The sequence below is a fragment of the Perca fluviatilis genome, chromosome 2 (genome assembly GCF_010015445.1).
Source record: "Perca fluviatilis chromosome 2, GENO_Pfluv_1.0, whole genome shotgun sequence".
Classification (NCBI taxonomy): Eukaryota; Metazoa; Chordata; class Actinopteri; order Perciformes; family Percidae; genus Perca; species Perca fluviatilis.
In genome coordinates, this window is record NC_053113.1 from 15,657,475 (window position 1) to 15,672,053 (window position 14,579).

Consider the following 14,579-nt stretch of genomic DNA (forward strand, 5'->3'; position numbering starts at 1 on the left):
GAATAAATGTGAAGTGGACATACTGAAGTCTGCAGGGTTGTGGTAAGTTGGGCAATAGAGGCCCAGAGTCTTAAGATAGGGGATGAGGTATGGGACTGTGCCTTTGTAGATACACTGTCCCTGACTCAGAATGTAAAGCTGTGGAGGAGCAAAATGATTCATGGTTGACAAGTAAATTGACAAGTAAATTACTTTTCAAAAAGTTTCCAAAACTGACAGAGGCCCTTTCATTTAACAGCCGGTGCCTGTGTACAATGTTACAGTATTGGCATGCACCACAGCTTCTCATAAAATAAATAGAAACTCGAATTTTCAGCCACCCATTCATGTCCTCATACAGACTTGTACCTTGTCAAACATCTCAAACAGTTTGGCACTAGGTTGGTGGATGGTGCAGATGATGGTCCGTCCTCCCAGTGCTAGAGAGCGCATTAGTGAGACCACCTGGTAGCATGAGGCACTGTCTAAGCCACTGAGCAGAGAGAGAGAGACATGCAGGAGGGACAACATTAATGACCAACTGGGAAGTAATCTGAGGCGAAGACATAAACAAGTAGTAGTTCTTATTTGGGTTTCCATGAGAGAAACTTGAGAATTCTGTTGAGATGTTTTATTCATTCTGCTCTGGAAGAGTTCATTTGTCAGAGAGCTAGGGTACCAGAGCGCCTAGTCTATATCCACGAAGTTCCACTCCCGGGATTGCTCTGGTGCTGCTGGAAATTCCGCCGGATATCACTCTTTTCGGCCGGATGTCCGTTACCTTTCACTTTCCTTGTGTTGGAATTTTAAACTCTGGTGGATTTCTGAGGACTATGGTTAATCAGATCTCTGCTCCCCAGATCTCTGCAGGGTAAATCCAGACAGCTAGCTAGACTATCTGTCCAATCTGAGGTTTCTGTTGCACGACTAAAACAACTTTTGAACGTACACATGTTCCACCAAAACAAGGCTATTTTGCAGCGGCACCATGGCTCTGTCCGACGCTTAGCGCCGTCCATGGCGATTGTGATTGGTTTAAAGAAATGCCAATAAACCAGAGCACGTTTTTCTCCCATTCCAGAATGCTGTGTGGACTTGCCAGACCCTCCTCTGCAGCGCATTGGAGGAGGGTCTGGCAAAGCAAGACTACAGAGCGCCCAACCGCTCATACTTGCCAGATGGTATCACTGAGTATAATTGCTAGGGTTTTAAAAGTCAGTCCAACACCATATTTCCAACTGTCACTAGACTCATAAATATGCAGTCAGATGAGCTCGTTGGATGAACTAAAACGCCTACATTTTTGGCTGCAAAAGAAATTCAAATTTTCAATCCCAATGTTCACATTGACAATTTCTCCATTAACCTTAATCTTGTCGGTAGAAACTAGAAAAAACAAAACAAAATGAGTTTTGTATTCCGAATACTACTTTTGACACACCAGAAGTAGTCAATTGACTTGAATTGGTGATGGTCAAACTGTACTGTAGCATTTTCAATAACACAATTTGATTTGATGGAAGCACATCTCAAACGAGTAAAATGTCATATGTCAATTGTTTTTAAGTCTACATTTAACCATCACCAGCACATCCGCATCTGTCCGTCTCACCTGGTGGGCTCATCAAAGAACATGACTGGAGGATTGTTGACCAGTTCCAGGGCGATGGCCAGCCGTTTACACTGACCACCGGACAGCGAGCTGGTACGAGTGTGAGCACAGCCAAGGAGCCCTAATGCAGTCAGAATCTGATTCACCTGGACAGAGAAAGTCAGAGAGAGGGAAGGAGATTTACAACCTGCCAGTTTCACCAGGTCAGTTTGCAAATACAAAACCGTTTTTTTTTTTTTTTTTTTTGTTTTGTTTTATTTGTTCCCAAAAACTATGGCTTAAAAGCGATGTAGACATAAACATAAACATGCCATTATGTCCGTTTTTATGATAGTGTTTCATTCAAAAATAAATAAATAATAGTATAGTAAGTATAGACTGCAAAGTGAATTTTGGAAGCTAGAAGTATTTATTAATGCTTGACATAATCACTGAGTCATTGATAGTGAACAAGATAAAACATCCACACAAATACATTATGGTCATTTGGAGCTACATAACAGAAAGAGTCAGAATTTTTTTTTTTTATTATATTTTATCAGAGTTTTTCTCTGTGCATACATGTGCTTATAAAGCTGTCCATAGTAATGACAGGGGCAGTCAATGTATGCATTTATGTTATCTGCGTAACTGGTGAAAGCTTTTTTTTGCATGTCAGAATGTAAAGCCAACATGTCCTATCTGCTCTTGATTGATAGATTTATTTTGGATATCAAATTTACACCTGAGTGGTACTGCGCTTCATGCCACCTACATACTGTATATGTACCTGAAAGATTGGTCTTTATCCAAATTGAGTACATATGCGTGTCCACAGAGTGTTAAAAGAAAGTGGGCATTTCTCCATATTAACTGTGATTGGTAAAGGTTATATATAAATGAAGTACGTTTATGGTCAGGATTCAGTGTTCAAATGGAAGTGTTAATGTTATTACCTTTTTTTCTGTGTATGTAGTAGATGTTATTTGTTTAGCTCACCAGTTCTTTCTTCACATCCATAGTTTCATCCAGCTTTAAGTTGGCTGAAACCTGCAGCAAAGAGGGAAAAATGGGTCCTAATTATGTAATGCAACAGGTATTTAACAACTGTACAGATCAGTGGCAGTCTCAGGTTCAGAAGCCAATCACTGGAGCACGCTGGCACAATAGCTCAGGGGCGTAGCACAACATTCTGGGCCCTGTGGAAAGACATTCTCTATGGGCCCCTACCCACATCCACAGCTATTCATTCTAGCAGTACTCAGTCCCCTAACAGCTCACCATCATGGCCTCTCGTGCAGTGAGGTGTGGCAGCAGCATGTCTTCCTGCATGATGTAGCAGGACATTTTCCTGAATGTCCTCAGGTCCCTGGGTTTCCCGTTTACCAGGATTTGACCCTTCATTCCTGTTTCCCTGGGCGGCAGGAAGGACAAACACACATGCTGGACAGTTCAAAAAAGGAATAGACTGAACACATGATACACAAATCTATGCCACAAATTGCCTGTGATGAAAACTAATTTCTCCTAATTGTGCTGCTTTTGTCCACAAATGGCTTTTCTAGACGAGCTATATATCAATATACGATCTAATATCGAGGACGTGATATCGACAACGCTTTTACTTTAACTGGAAAGAAGAAGGGAATTTTGTCACTCTCACCTGTATCCAGCCAGAATGTTCATCAAGGTGGACTTCCCGGCTCCAGAGGGCCCCATGATTCCTATCAGCTCCTGACTGCAGAACCTTCCCGACAGGCACTTCAGCAAGGCTTTGAAACCTGCCAACAACAAACAGGGCATTGATGGCAATGGAAACATACACTTTGGAAAGAGTAAATAATAAAATTCAAAATTATTAACATAAACAATTAGAATTATCTTTATTTATATCGTACTTTCAACCATTATTGGGCTTGAACAGTAAAAGGAAAGTCAGCATAATGATGTTAACATTATCTTTCAGTACAAAAGTATCAGAAATGTCAGAAAAACCCATTTACAAATAGTAGGAACTTCCTCTCAGTCAAACAGGAAAAGAACCAGTCCCTGACCCACCGCTTTAGTCTGTGAGTGTGGAGAGTGGAGACTCACGCTGTACAGTATCAAATGCTGCACTTCAGTCTAACAGCATTAACACTGAGCACTCACCTGCATCAGCTTTCAACGAGACATTGTTTACAACCTTTGAGAGGAGCAGTATCTGTACTATGCTGCAGAAAATACAACGGAAACAATTCGATTTTGTGCTGTTGGAACTAGAGATCCAGGGGTTGCTCATGAACAACAGTCCTCCCTGTCCTAACTGTCAAAAATAAAAAGAGTTTTTAAAATAGGCCAAAAGGTGGTCATATCAAATAGATGTTGTTAAGAGCCGGTTGTGGCTAGAAGGGGTACATTACGGCGTTTAGGCATGACAAAGTGGCGATGACAGTTAAGTTTAAGCACCAAAATGACGAGTTAGGTTTAGGAAAAAGACCATGGTTTGGATTAAAACACTCCCGAGGAATGAACATGCGTTTCCTTGGTGAAAGTATTAAAGGTCCCATGGCATGAAAATTTCACTTTATGAGGTTTTTTAACATTAATATGAGTTCCCCCAGCCTGCCTATGGTCCCCCAGTGGCTAGAAATGGTGATAGGTGTAAACCGAGCCCTGGGTATCCTGCTCTGCCTTTGAGAAAATGAAAGCTCAGATGGGCCAATCTGGAATCTTGCTCCTTATGAGGTCATAAGGAGCAAGGTTACCTCCCCTTTCTCTGCTTTGCCCAAACAGAGAATTTGGCCTGCCCATGAGAAAGAGAGAGACATCATGGCTTGCAAACAAGCAAAGTGGCAGTTGGTCAAGGCCACACCCCCACCCTCCACCTTGCCCCCCCTCTCTTCTCCTCAATAGTATTTAATACTACAGACACAGAAATGGCACATACTAAGGAAAGCTCATTGTGGGACTGGCTGCACCAAGGCTGAATTTCTGGAAAGAGACTTCAGATACAGTATTTGGGGACCACTAATGCCTATATAAAAGCATCCAAAAAGCAGCATGTCATGGGACCTTTAAAATTATATTATTATTTTAGATTAGATTTTGCGAGATGTTGCGTAACTTCCGGCCTTAGCTGTATCCCTACTAGCCACAACCATAAGAGCCCAATCCGACATCATCGGACAGCACCCTTTTCTTTAAACAGCATGGTTGAGTCTAGTGTGTATGGTTCATTCATTTGGCTGTCCTTATTAAAACATGAGTGTGTTTGAGGATTTTTGCCACCAAACGCCTCATTTGGAAACACCTTTGGTTATCCACCCCGTAAATAGCTTACTACGCTGATAGTCAGTGTCCACAAAATCAATTGCTCATTTCCTAGAAGAAGGCCCTTACTCAAATCTAGTTTTCAAAAAACAAAAATATATTTAACATGGACGAATGGGACTAAAGCAGCTGGCATATCCTGTCCTGCTCCTATATTTTTCATTGTCATTTATTCACTTATCGTTTCCTGTTTTATTTTGATATACTCACCTCTCCTGTTGTTTCAGATTATTCACTTCCTGCCCCTGTTTTTTCCCGCCTGTGTGATTGTCTGGCCCGGCCTGTGCCTCATTATCCTCTCTCCCTTGTGTATTTAGTCAGTTTGTTTCCCTATCTCGGTGCCAGTTCGTCTTCGTACCCAGTGTCAAGTGTTCCAGCATTTTTATCTCTGCTTGTTTACCTGACCTCATCTTAGTCTTCTCCCTACCATATTTGTCTGCCTTTACCTCTGACTTTTTTGTCAAGTAAAGTGAGTTGTGCTATTGATTTCTATTGCCTGTGGTTTCTCCAGCAGGGTGCCAACACATAAGGTTTAAGCAAGAAAACGCACGGTTGTCAGTGAATGTTCAGTCTGTACAACTAACAACTCTCAGTGACTCTCACGCGTCATCACGGCATACATGAGGGACCGCTACGAAGTGAGGATCACATAACCAACAGAGGAAGGATAACATTCAGGCTGTGTTACATGAGTTCCACTTCCCCTCGTTCACTTGCCCTCAGCCCTTTGATTTTACCTATCGGCATATGCCGCATGGAGGCCACTTGGAGAGCAGAGTGATAGTGGACAGGGCAGGAGCGGGGGATTAAAATAGAACACACCTGCCCTTGTTCACTTTCAGCACAAACTATAAGGATCGAACGTCAGTTATAGGCTTAGCGCTACTGCTTCAAGTGTCTTTTATTTTCCATTAATTATGGCATTCTAACCCCGTTCTTGTGTTATGTCTGTTCATGTCATGCAATTTTCCAACAATTGCATAACTGCAATGCATTGTGGGTGATATCCACCTCTGGAGTGGCCACTGATGTTCACTCACCCAAAGTGACGTTGAACCACAGCCTCAGTTGTGCCAGCTCACCATGCCTTCAATTTCAGCGTCCCGGCATTGGGCGTTATATTGGGTGTCCCCTAGTCTCGCTTTGCCAGACCTTCCTCCACCGCGGCGCTGTGGAGGAGGGTCTTGTTCTTATTTTATTCCATTAATGTCAATTAATATACACATTCTCATGTCTATATTTAGTTATTTGCAAGCCATACACCTTCTGCTGCCATCGCTCAGCTATGTTTTGGTGCTGTGATTATGTGTGAGAAAGAAAATTCACACAAGTTATATATAATATTTGTCACATTTCCAAGATATTACTTTGCTGCTGGGAGTGTTCAAACATGCCTTTATTGCACCTCAGAATATGTTTTGTATTTCCCAAAAGTGGGGCAGTTGAGTAATTTTAGATGATTGCTTAGTCTTAAAATAGATGCTATGCCAAAATTAGAAAATGCTATTATTTGGGCCAGATAACAATAGATGTCTTTTATTATTAACACGTATTATGTATTACCACATACATAAGAGGTATAGAGAATGCATAAAATATAGTATAATGGCGAAACATATTGTCTGACTCACTTTCTCAGCTACTGCTGGTATATATTCAACAAATTGGATATATTAATTGATGATGGCTATCAGAACCCTTCAAAACCACAGACATAGTACTATTGGAAAAAAACACTGAGAAACTAATTTACCAACTGCTGTGACACGTTCTGTAATGTGGCTGTGCAAACACACAGTCAAAGAGGTTTTTAGAGAGCAGTACTGTGGAACTATGAAAAAGACTTCAAACAAGTTAAAGCATATCAAATTTAAAAAAAGACTCTGAGAAGCACAGCAATCACAAGAATATATTTGTTATTCATCTACAGTAAGTGTTTACTTGCAGTTTCTTTAAAGGTTGAAAGGAATTTAGATTAATGGATGCTGGCACACCCTTCTTTTCACCCTCCTCTCCTCTCCTCTCCTCTCCTCTCCTCTCTCCCTCTCCTCTCCTCTCCTCTCCTCTCCTCTCTCTCTCCTCTCCTCTACCCTTTGGCTCACCAGATCAGCTACATTATTGATGGCCTAAACTGTCTCAGACAATGCAGCACTTTCTGGGAAACTTGGCTCATATTTTAAACCCACCCTACCTCACTTCATGTCACTTCACCTTCCCTGTTTCTCCTCTCCTCTCCTCTCCTCCTCTCCTCTCCTCCTCTCCTCTCCTCTCCTCCTCTCAGCTACATTATTGATGACCTAAACTGTCTCAGACAATGCAGCACTTACTGGAAACCTCAGAGGATGTACTCAAACACATGCACACAGTATACACTTACATCAGACTCATGGATAGAGACCGGCTAGTTTACAGCATTCAACGGTCTCCACTCAGGTCTCCGAACACTCTCCCTTTTGGGATTAGTGGGAAACATTACACTTCTCTCGTTATGACTGAAACACTAACTATTTGCTTTGGGTGAATGGTTTTACAAGAAAGGTGTTATACATGTGAATATTGCTGACTTAGTTTTACAATCATCAAAACACCAAAAGAGGGAATATTTTTTTGGAATCCTGTTCAGCCTTTCAGTAAAGTTTCACAGACTTGGAGAATTTGAGAAAGCTTGGTGCATGCTCGATCTTGTATCTACATTAAGTCATCTTCTTCGTCTTGGTAACAATTAGATGGTACCTAGTCTTGATCGGCGACGGTTCATTTACCGGGTAGTTCCGGTGTCCCTCACCTTCCGCTTCCTTTGTGTTTACGTTAAAGCGCCCATATTATGCTCATTTTCAGGTTCATAACTGTATTTTAAGGTTGTACCAGAATAGGTTTACATGGTTTAATTTTCAAAAAAACCCATATTTTTGTTGTACTGCACAGCTCTCTCTCACTGCTGTAGATCCTCTTTTCACCTGGTTTCTGTTTTAGCTACAGAGTGAGACCTCTTTTCATCCTCTTCTGTACTATCTTTGATTGCACTCGCACATGCTCAGTATTTCAGATGTAGATCATGTCAGCTAGCTAACTCTAGAGACAGTAAAAGAGAGCCTGTTCCTCCAACTTTGGTCAGTTACAAGGCAGGATTAGCTGGGAGACTTCTAAATGAGGGCGCACATGTAAGTAGTTCTTTTGTAGATTATGGTGAACTTGTGTGTGTTGTAGCAGTGCTTTGCTATTGAGAACGACGTAGCATGCTAGCGTTAGCATTAGCGTTAGCATGCTAATGCTAACGGTTAGCATGCTAACGAGCTAACGGTTGTGGTTAGCCAGCTCATTTCGGACTGTGACGTCACAGTCCGAGGCCGATTTTGAACAGCTCACCAGGAGACTGAAAGCAGGACACATTCAGAAACCGTATCTCACTCAAAACAGCATGGATGGATTTTTTTCAAAGTTTGTATGTGTGTGGAAGCACCAGAGACACAAAAGAACACCCCAAATCCCAGAAAAAGTGATTTTTTCATAATATGGGCACTTTAAACTCCGGTCGCATCCTGGAATAGCAACCGGAACCTCTGAGCTAGCAAGCTAATGTTACACAGTGAAAATGGCAAGATGTGACGAAAATTTGGGTCGTGCAACAAGGCAGGCCTGCTTGGTTCTTTCGGAATATGATTGTAAAGATTTATTTTTTTTTTTGGTAGGGTGACCAGACGTCCCGGTTTGACTGGGAAAGTCCCGATTCTGAGATGCGCGTCCCGAGTCCCGACAAAAGCCCGTCGGGACGCTAAAATGTCCCGGTTTACACCAACCACTATGAAATTATCCCGGTTGTCAGCTATTACATAGCCGACGTGGTCTTATTATAGCCTGATCATTAACTAAACCCATGTAGAGAAACTAAAGCGTTCAGCGTATGATTTTAACAATGTGTGTGTGTGTGTGTGTGTGTGTGTGAGTTAATCGTGGCGGTCTGCATCTGCAGACTGTATTGCGTTTTGTCTGTAAAACCGTGTCTGTGTTCTTCATATTTATGTAGAATTATAGTTTGCTCTTCTTATGTAAAATATGTGGCTATTGGTCATGTTGTGCAAACATCGCCTCTTTTATGTAAACACGCGCCGCTAGATTGGGAAACCCTGGGTTGATTAGTTGTTAACCACCGTTATATACAGTGCCTTGCGAAAGTATTCGGCCCCCTTGAACGTTTCGACCTTTTGCCACATTTCAGGCCTCAAACATAAAGATATAAAACTGTAATTTTTTGTGAAGAATCAACAACAAGTGGGTCCCAATTATGAAGTGGAACGAAATTTATTGGCTATTTCAAACTTTTTTAACAAATAAAAACTGGAAAAAGTGGGTGCAAAATTATTCAGCCCCTTTACTTTCAGTGCAGCAAACTCTCTCCAGAAGTTCAGTGAGGATCTCTGAATGATCCAATGTTGACCTAAATGACTAATGATGATAAATAGAATCCAGCTGTGTGTAATCAAGTCTCCGTATAAATGCACCTGCTCTGTGATAGTCTCAGAGGTCCGTGTAAAGCGCAGAGAGCATCATGAAGAACAAGGAACACACCAGGCAGGTCCGAGATACTGTTGTGGAGAAGTTTAAAGCCGGATTTGGATACAAAAAGATTTCCCAAGCTTTAAACATCCCAAGGAGCACTGTGCAAGCGATAATATTGAAATGGAAGGAGTATCAGACCACTACAAATCTACGAAGACCCGGCCGTCCCTCTAAACTTTCAGCTCATACAATGAGAAGACTGATCAGAGATGCAGCCAAGAGGCCCATGATCACTTTGGATGAACTGCAGAGATCTACAGCTGAGGTGGGAGACTCTGTCCATAGGACAACAATCAGTCGTATACTGCACAAATCTGTCCTTTATGGAAGAGTGGCAAGAAGAAAGCCATTTCTTAAAGATATCCATAAAAGTGTCGTTTAAAGTTTGCCAAAAGCCACCTGGGAGACACACCAAACATGTGGAAGAAGGTGCTGTGGTCAGATGAAACCAAAATCGAACTTTTGGCAACAATGCAAAACGTTATGGTTTGCGTAAAGCAACACAGCTCATCAACCTGAACACACCATCCCCACTGTCAAACATGGTGGTGGCAGCATCATGGTTTGGGCCTGCTTTTCTTCAGCAGGGACAGGGAAGATGGTTAAAATTGATGGGAAGATGGATGGAGCCAAATACAGGACCATTCTGGAAGAAAACCTAATGGAGTCTGCAAAAGACCTGAGACTGGGACGGAGATTTGTCTTCCAACAAGACAATGATCCAAAACATAAAGCAAAATCTACAATGGAATGGTTCACAAATAAACATATCCAGGTGTTAGAATGGCCAAGTCAAAGTCCAGACCTGAATCCAATCTAGAATCTGTGGAAAGAACTGAAAACTGCTGTTCACAAACGCTCTCCATCCAACCTCACTGAGCTCGAGCTGTTTTGCAAGGAGGAATGGGCAAAAATGTTCGGCTCTCGATGTGCAAAACTGATAGAGACATACCCCGCGCAACTTACAGCTGTAATCGCAACAAAGAGTGGCTGCACAAAGTATTAACTTAAGGGGGCTGAATAATTTTGCACGCCCAATATTTCAGTTTTTTATTTGTTTAAAAGGTTTGAAATATCCAATAAATTTCGTTCCACTTCATGATTGTGTCCCACTTGTTGTTGATTCTTCACAAAAAATTACAGTTTTATATCTTTATGTTTGAGGCCTGAAATGTGACAAAAGGTCGAAAAGTTCAAGGGGGCCGAATACTTTCGCAAGGCACTGTATGTCAGTGGTCGCAGAGGTGGGTAGAGCAGCCAAAAATTGTACTCAAGTAAAATTATGGTTACTTCAGAATAATATGACTCAAGTAAAAGTAAAAAGTAGTCATCCAAATAATTACTTGAGTAAGAGTAAAAAAGTACTTGGTGAAAAAACTACTCAACTACTGAGTAACTGTTGAGTAACTTCTGATTTATTTTTAACACAAACATTCAATCAGACAGACAAAAATACAAAATAATCATCTTTAGGCAAATTATAGCCTAGTTCATCCAATCAATAAAATACATTTTAATTAATTAATTAATTACAAAATAGCTTAAATTCAAATAATCCAGGTACATTCAAATACTTAAAAAATAAAATCAATAAAATAATAATACATAAAAAATAAATAAGCACAAGTAACTTTGTAAGTAACATTTTTTTACCAGGCTCTGCAGGCAGAACTAGAACAAGGTAATGGAGCTGCTGTTTGGCACTTTTACTAAGGTAAACATGCTTTCAATATGAGGCCAGAGGCCTGTACTACAAAGCAAGATTTGGTTTTCTGTATCACGAAGGTGGATCACTTGTTACCGGGTTAAATCGCCGTGGTAACTCATGCTGGACGCCTAACCTGGTCGGGAGCAGGTTATGTTGGAGATCAGAGATCAACCGCCTACTGACCAATCAATAGGCCTACTCGATTGATAACGGCGTCACTGCTCTTAGAAGATCAGGCGGAGCTCGGTGCGCAGAGAGAGAGAGAGAGAGAGAGAGAGAGAGAGAGAGAGAGGGGTGCGCTCATACAAAAAACATTTAGAGACCGACAACCCCGTTAACATTCCCTGATGGGTATATTTATGAAATATATAGATTTTACTGGGAGGGAATTACATATCAGCCATTTGTCGGCTTCTTGAGCAGTTTGTCACCAATGCGCACAGCGGTTTGAATTATGTTTTTTATATTTTTTATTTGCTCTCACGATTGCTTCCACTGCCAGGGTTGCAACTGAAATAATAGGCTAAAGCAACGGCAATTTATGGAAAGCACAAGTGTAATTATGGTCAGATGTTGTGCCTGACTGATGGGGAAGTGATATTGATAAGCGTTGTGATGTAGCTAGCCTACGCATCTACAGCGTCGCCTATTTATTTATTTTTTTGCCAGCTGTCCTCCTGTTTTAGGAAGCAGCGACTGTATTGCGTTTTGTCTGTAAAACCGTGTCTGTGTTCTTCATATTTATGAAGAACACAGATGTATGTATGTTTAAAAACAATGACACGTAGAATACCAAAGAGGTAAAAAGAAAAGTAACGAGCTCATTGTAGCCCAATGTAGCGGAGTAAGAGTACAGTTTCTTCTTCACAAATCTACTCAAGTAAAAGTAAAAAGTATAGTGATTTAAAACTACTCCTGGAAGTATAATTTTTTCAAAAACTTACTCAAGTAAATGTAACGGAGTAAATGTAACTCGTTACTACCCACCTCTGGCAGCGGGTGTTACAATGTATATTTGTAAACATTGTTGCAATGCCTCTTCTTATCTGTCTCGTTTTAACCATAGACCATAGACGAAGAAATGGACACAGCAAAAACATTTTTTACAAAAATGTAGGTCTTCTTTGTCAGTTCGCCATTTGTCTACCGGGCACAAATGCTCCCGTTGAGTGGATCTTTTCGCTCATGAACAACACATGGACTGACAACAGCAACCGCATGACCATTCAAGGCGCTACTCGTCACACGGGCCAATTTTGCTGTCCCCTGTACGCAATTTCATAGTAGCAGCAACAGTAGTGGCAGCAGTTACAAATAATCTGTTTAGTGCCATGCAATGAAAAATACCTTTTCACAAAGTTTTTCACAAGTTCAGTGGGTGCGTTTTCCAAAAGAATACTTTAATTCTGAAAAATAAAGTTGGTCCCACACGCAACTCACTCAATGTCTTTTAATATTATTTCTTAGATATGTAGACTTCGTACTAAGAAAATTCATGAATATTAGCTGAGATACACCATTATCTAGTGAGCAGTAGGCCTGCGTGTGCTGTTGGCAAAATTGTGTCTAATCTGTCTGTGTCTATGTCTGACCTGGGCTGGTACATGTTCATGTTAAAAAAGCATGTGCATGCACGAGCACTACGGTCATGCACAAAGTTTCCCGGTTTTAGTTCCGGGAAATCTGGTCATCCTATTGTTTGGGGCTTTTCCCTTTATTACATAGAGACAGTGGATAGGCATGAAAGGGGGAGAGAGATGGGGGATGACACGCAGCAAAGGGCAGCAGGTCGGATTTGAACCCGCGCCGCTGCAGGACTCAGCCAACATGGGGCGAACGATCTTACTGGGTGAGCTAGAGTCCGCCCCGTGATTGTAAAGATTTACAAAGAATATGTTTACGGCATATTTACTATCTAACTGGGATGTTTTGGGTCCTATTGGCGGATATTCGCCATGGACAAAATACACACGCCGATACACTAATAAGTAGGGCTGGGTATCGTTCAGAATCTTTCGATCCGGTGCCAATTTCGATACCTCAGTTTCGATACCGATTCCTAACGATACTTTTTTCGATACCATATGTTTTAAAATCCATTTCAACATCAACAAAAATACATTAAACACAAAGCTTTTATTTTCCACCTTAATTCAGAATTCCACCTTAACAATCAAAAGAGTTATCAAAATTAAAAAATTCTGGTAAAACTGCTCACTCAGAGTAACTTTAATAAAAGTGCATTGCCTTGCAAGCTCAGCCTGTCAGTCAGTCATCAGGGCAGAGAAACCACCGCTGTGGCTGCTTGTAAGAGGAAGTGTAACGTCAACAGCACCGCGACCGCTTTCGGCTCGCCATTAATATCATATCGCAGCAAACGCTGTCTGCGTGAAGTTTTAAAAAACTGTAACCACACTTGAAACCAACCGTGACTCTCTGTGACTTCAACAAAACTGCAGTCCGTTTACTCCGTCCGCACCTCTCCGTGTGCGTGTGTGTGTCGGTCGGAGCTCCGCTCTGTGTCAATATGCAGAGAGGACAGATAAGCTTGCGCTTACACGCTAAGACGCTTTTGGAACCGAAATTTGGCACCGAAAGATAAAGAATTTTTCGATACTCATAGGATTGGAGTATTTTTTTCAATACCATAAAAGTATCGACGTTCGGTACCCAGCCCTACTAATAAGAGCAAATTAACCATGTATCCAGCTAATTTATATAGCTCATGTTACTGTATTGTGTGAGCAGTTAACTTCATTTAATATTGTATGTGGCGTTTTCTTTTGCAGGGTGCAAACCTTCCTTCCCGAGACCATTTTGCAGAGCCACCGTCGCTGCGTCCGGAGCTTAAGATAATTGCGATTGATTTAAAGAAATTCAAACAACCCCTGACCGTTTTTTCTCCAATCCAGGAGTGTATGTGTGGAAGGGCCAGACCTTCCTCCGCAGCGCTGTGGAGGTAGGTCTGGCAATGCGAGACTAGATGGTACCTGGTGCATTCGTACAAGCCTAGATCTTTACTCCTTTACAAACTGAAGAATGGATAGATGTGTGTTACCTCTCCTCCTCCAGCACGGCCCCTCCTGGATGGTGTAGGAAAGGTCGTTGAACTCCAGGTCCACGGCTGAGCGCTTAGGTAGGTGGGAGAAACGCTGCGCTTCACTGATCTGGTTCTCAACCTTCTTCAGGTGGGTCAACATGGATGCTTCTTGCTGCTGCTGAGGCTGGCTGCCTCCATTACACATGATGACCTCCTCCATGTGGACACTCACAGACTCGGGTTCCAACGCCTTATTATCCATACCAGCTCTCTGTCTGTGGGTGGAGGGGTAGGGAAGAGGGAGAAGAAAGACAAAGATGAAAGGTAGTAGAGGTAATAAAGGCAAAATCATAAAAAGAACAGCTCAGTCATGCGTCATTATATGCTGACCT

The 14,579-nt window shown here is 41.7% G+C and overlaps 1 protein-coding gene across 1 annotated transcript in view; it reads right to left on the reverse strand.

The window, feature by feature from the left end:
- Positions 1 to 14,579, reverse strand: part of LOC120570576 (ATP-binding cassette sub-family G member 4-like) — a 31,320-nt gene that overhangs the window by 6,002 nt on the left and 10,739 nt on the right. Inside the window, exons 2-8 of the mRNA XM_039818972.1 lie at positions 14,206 to 14,462; positions 3,234 to 3,351; positions 2,852 to 2,984; positions 2,570 to 2,620; positions 1,592 to 1,737; positions 349 to 472; positions 24 to 138 (exon numbers count right to left, since the gene is read on the reverse strand). Coding sequence (XP_039674906.1) covers positions 24 to 138; positions 349 to 472; positions 1,592 to 1,737; positions 2,570 to 2,620; positions 2,852 to 2,984; positions 3,234 to 3,351; positions 14,206 to 14,449 — 931 coding nt within the window. The 5' untranslated portion in view covers positions 14,450 to 14,462. The remainder of the gene's footprint in view (positions 1 to 23; positions 139 to 348; positions 473 to 1,591; positions 1,738 to 2,569; positions 2,621 to 2,851; positions 2,985 to 3,233; positions 3,352 to 14,205; positions 14,463 to 14,579) is intronic.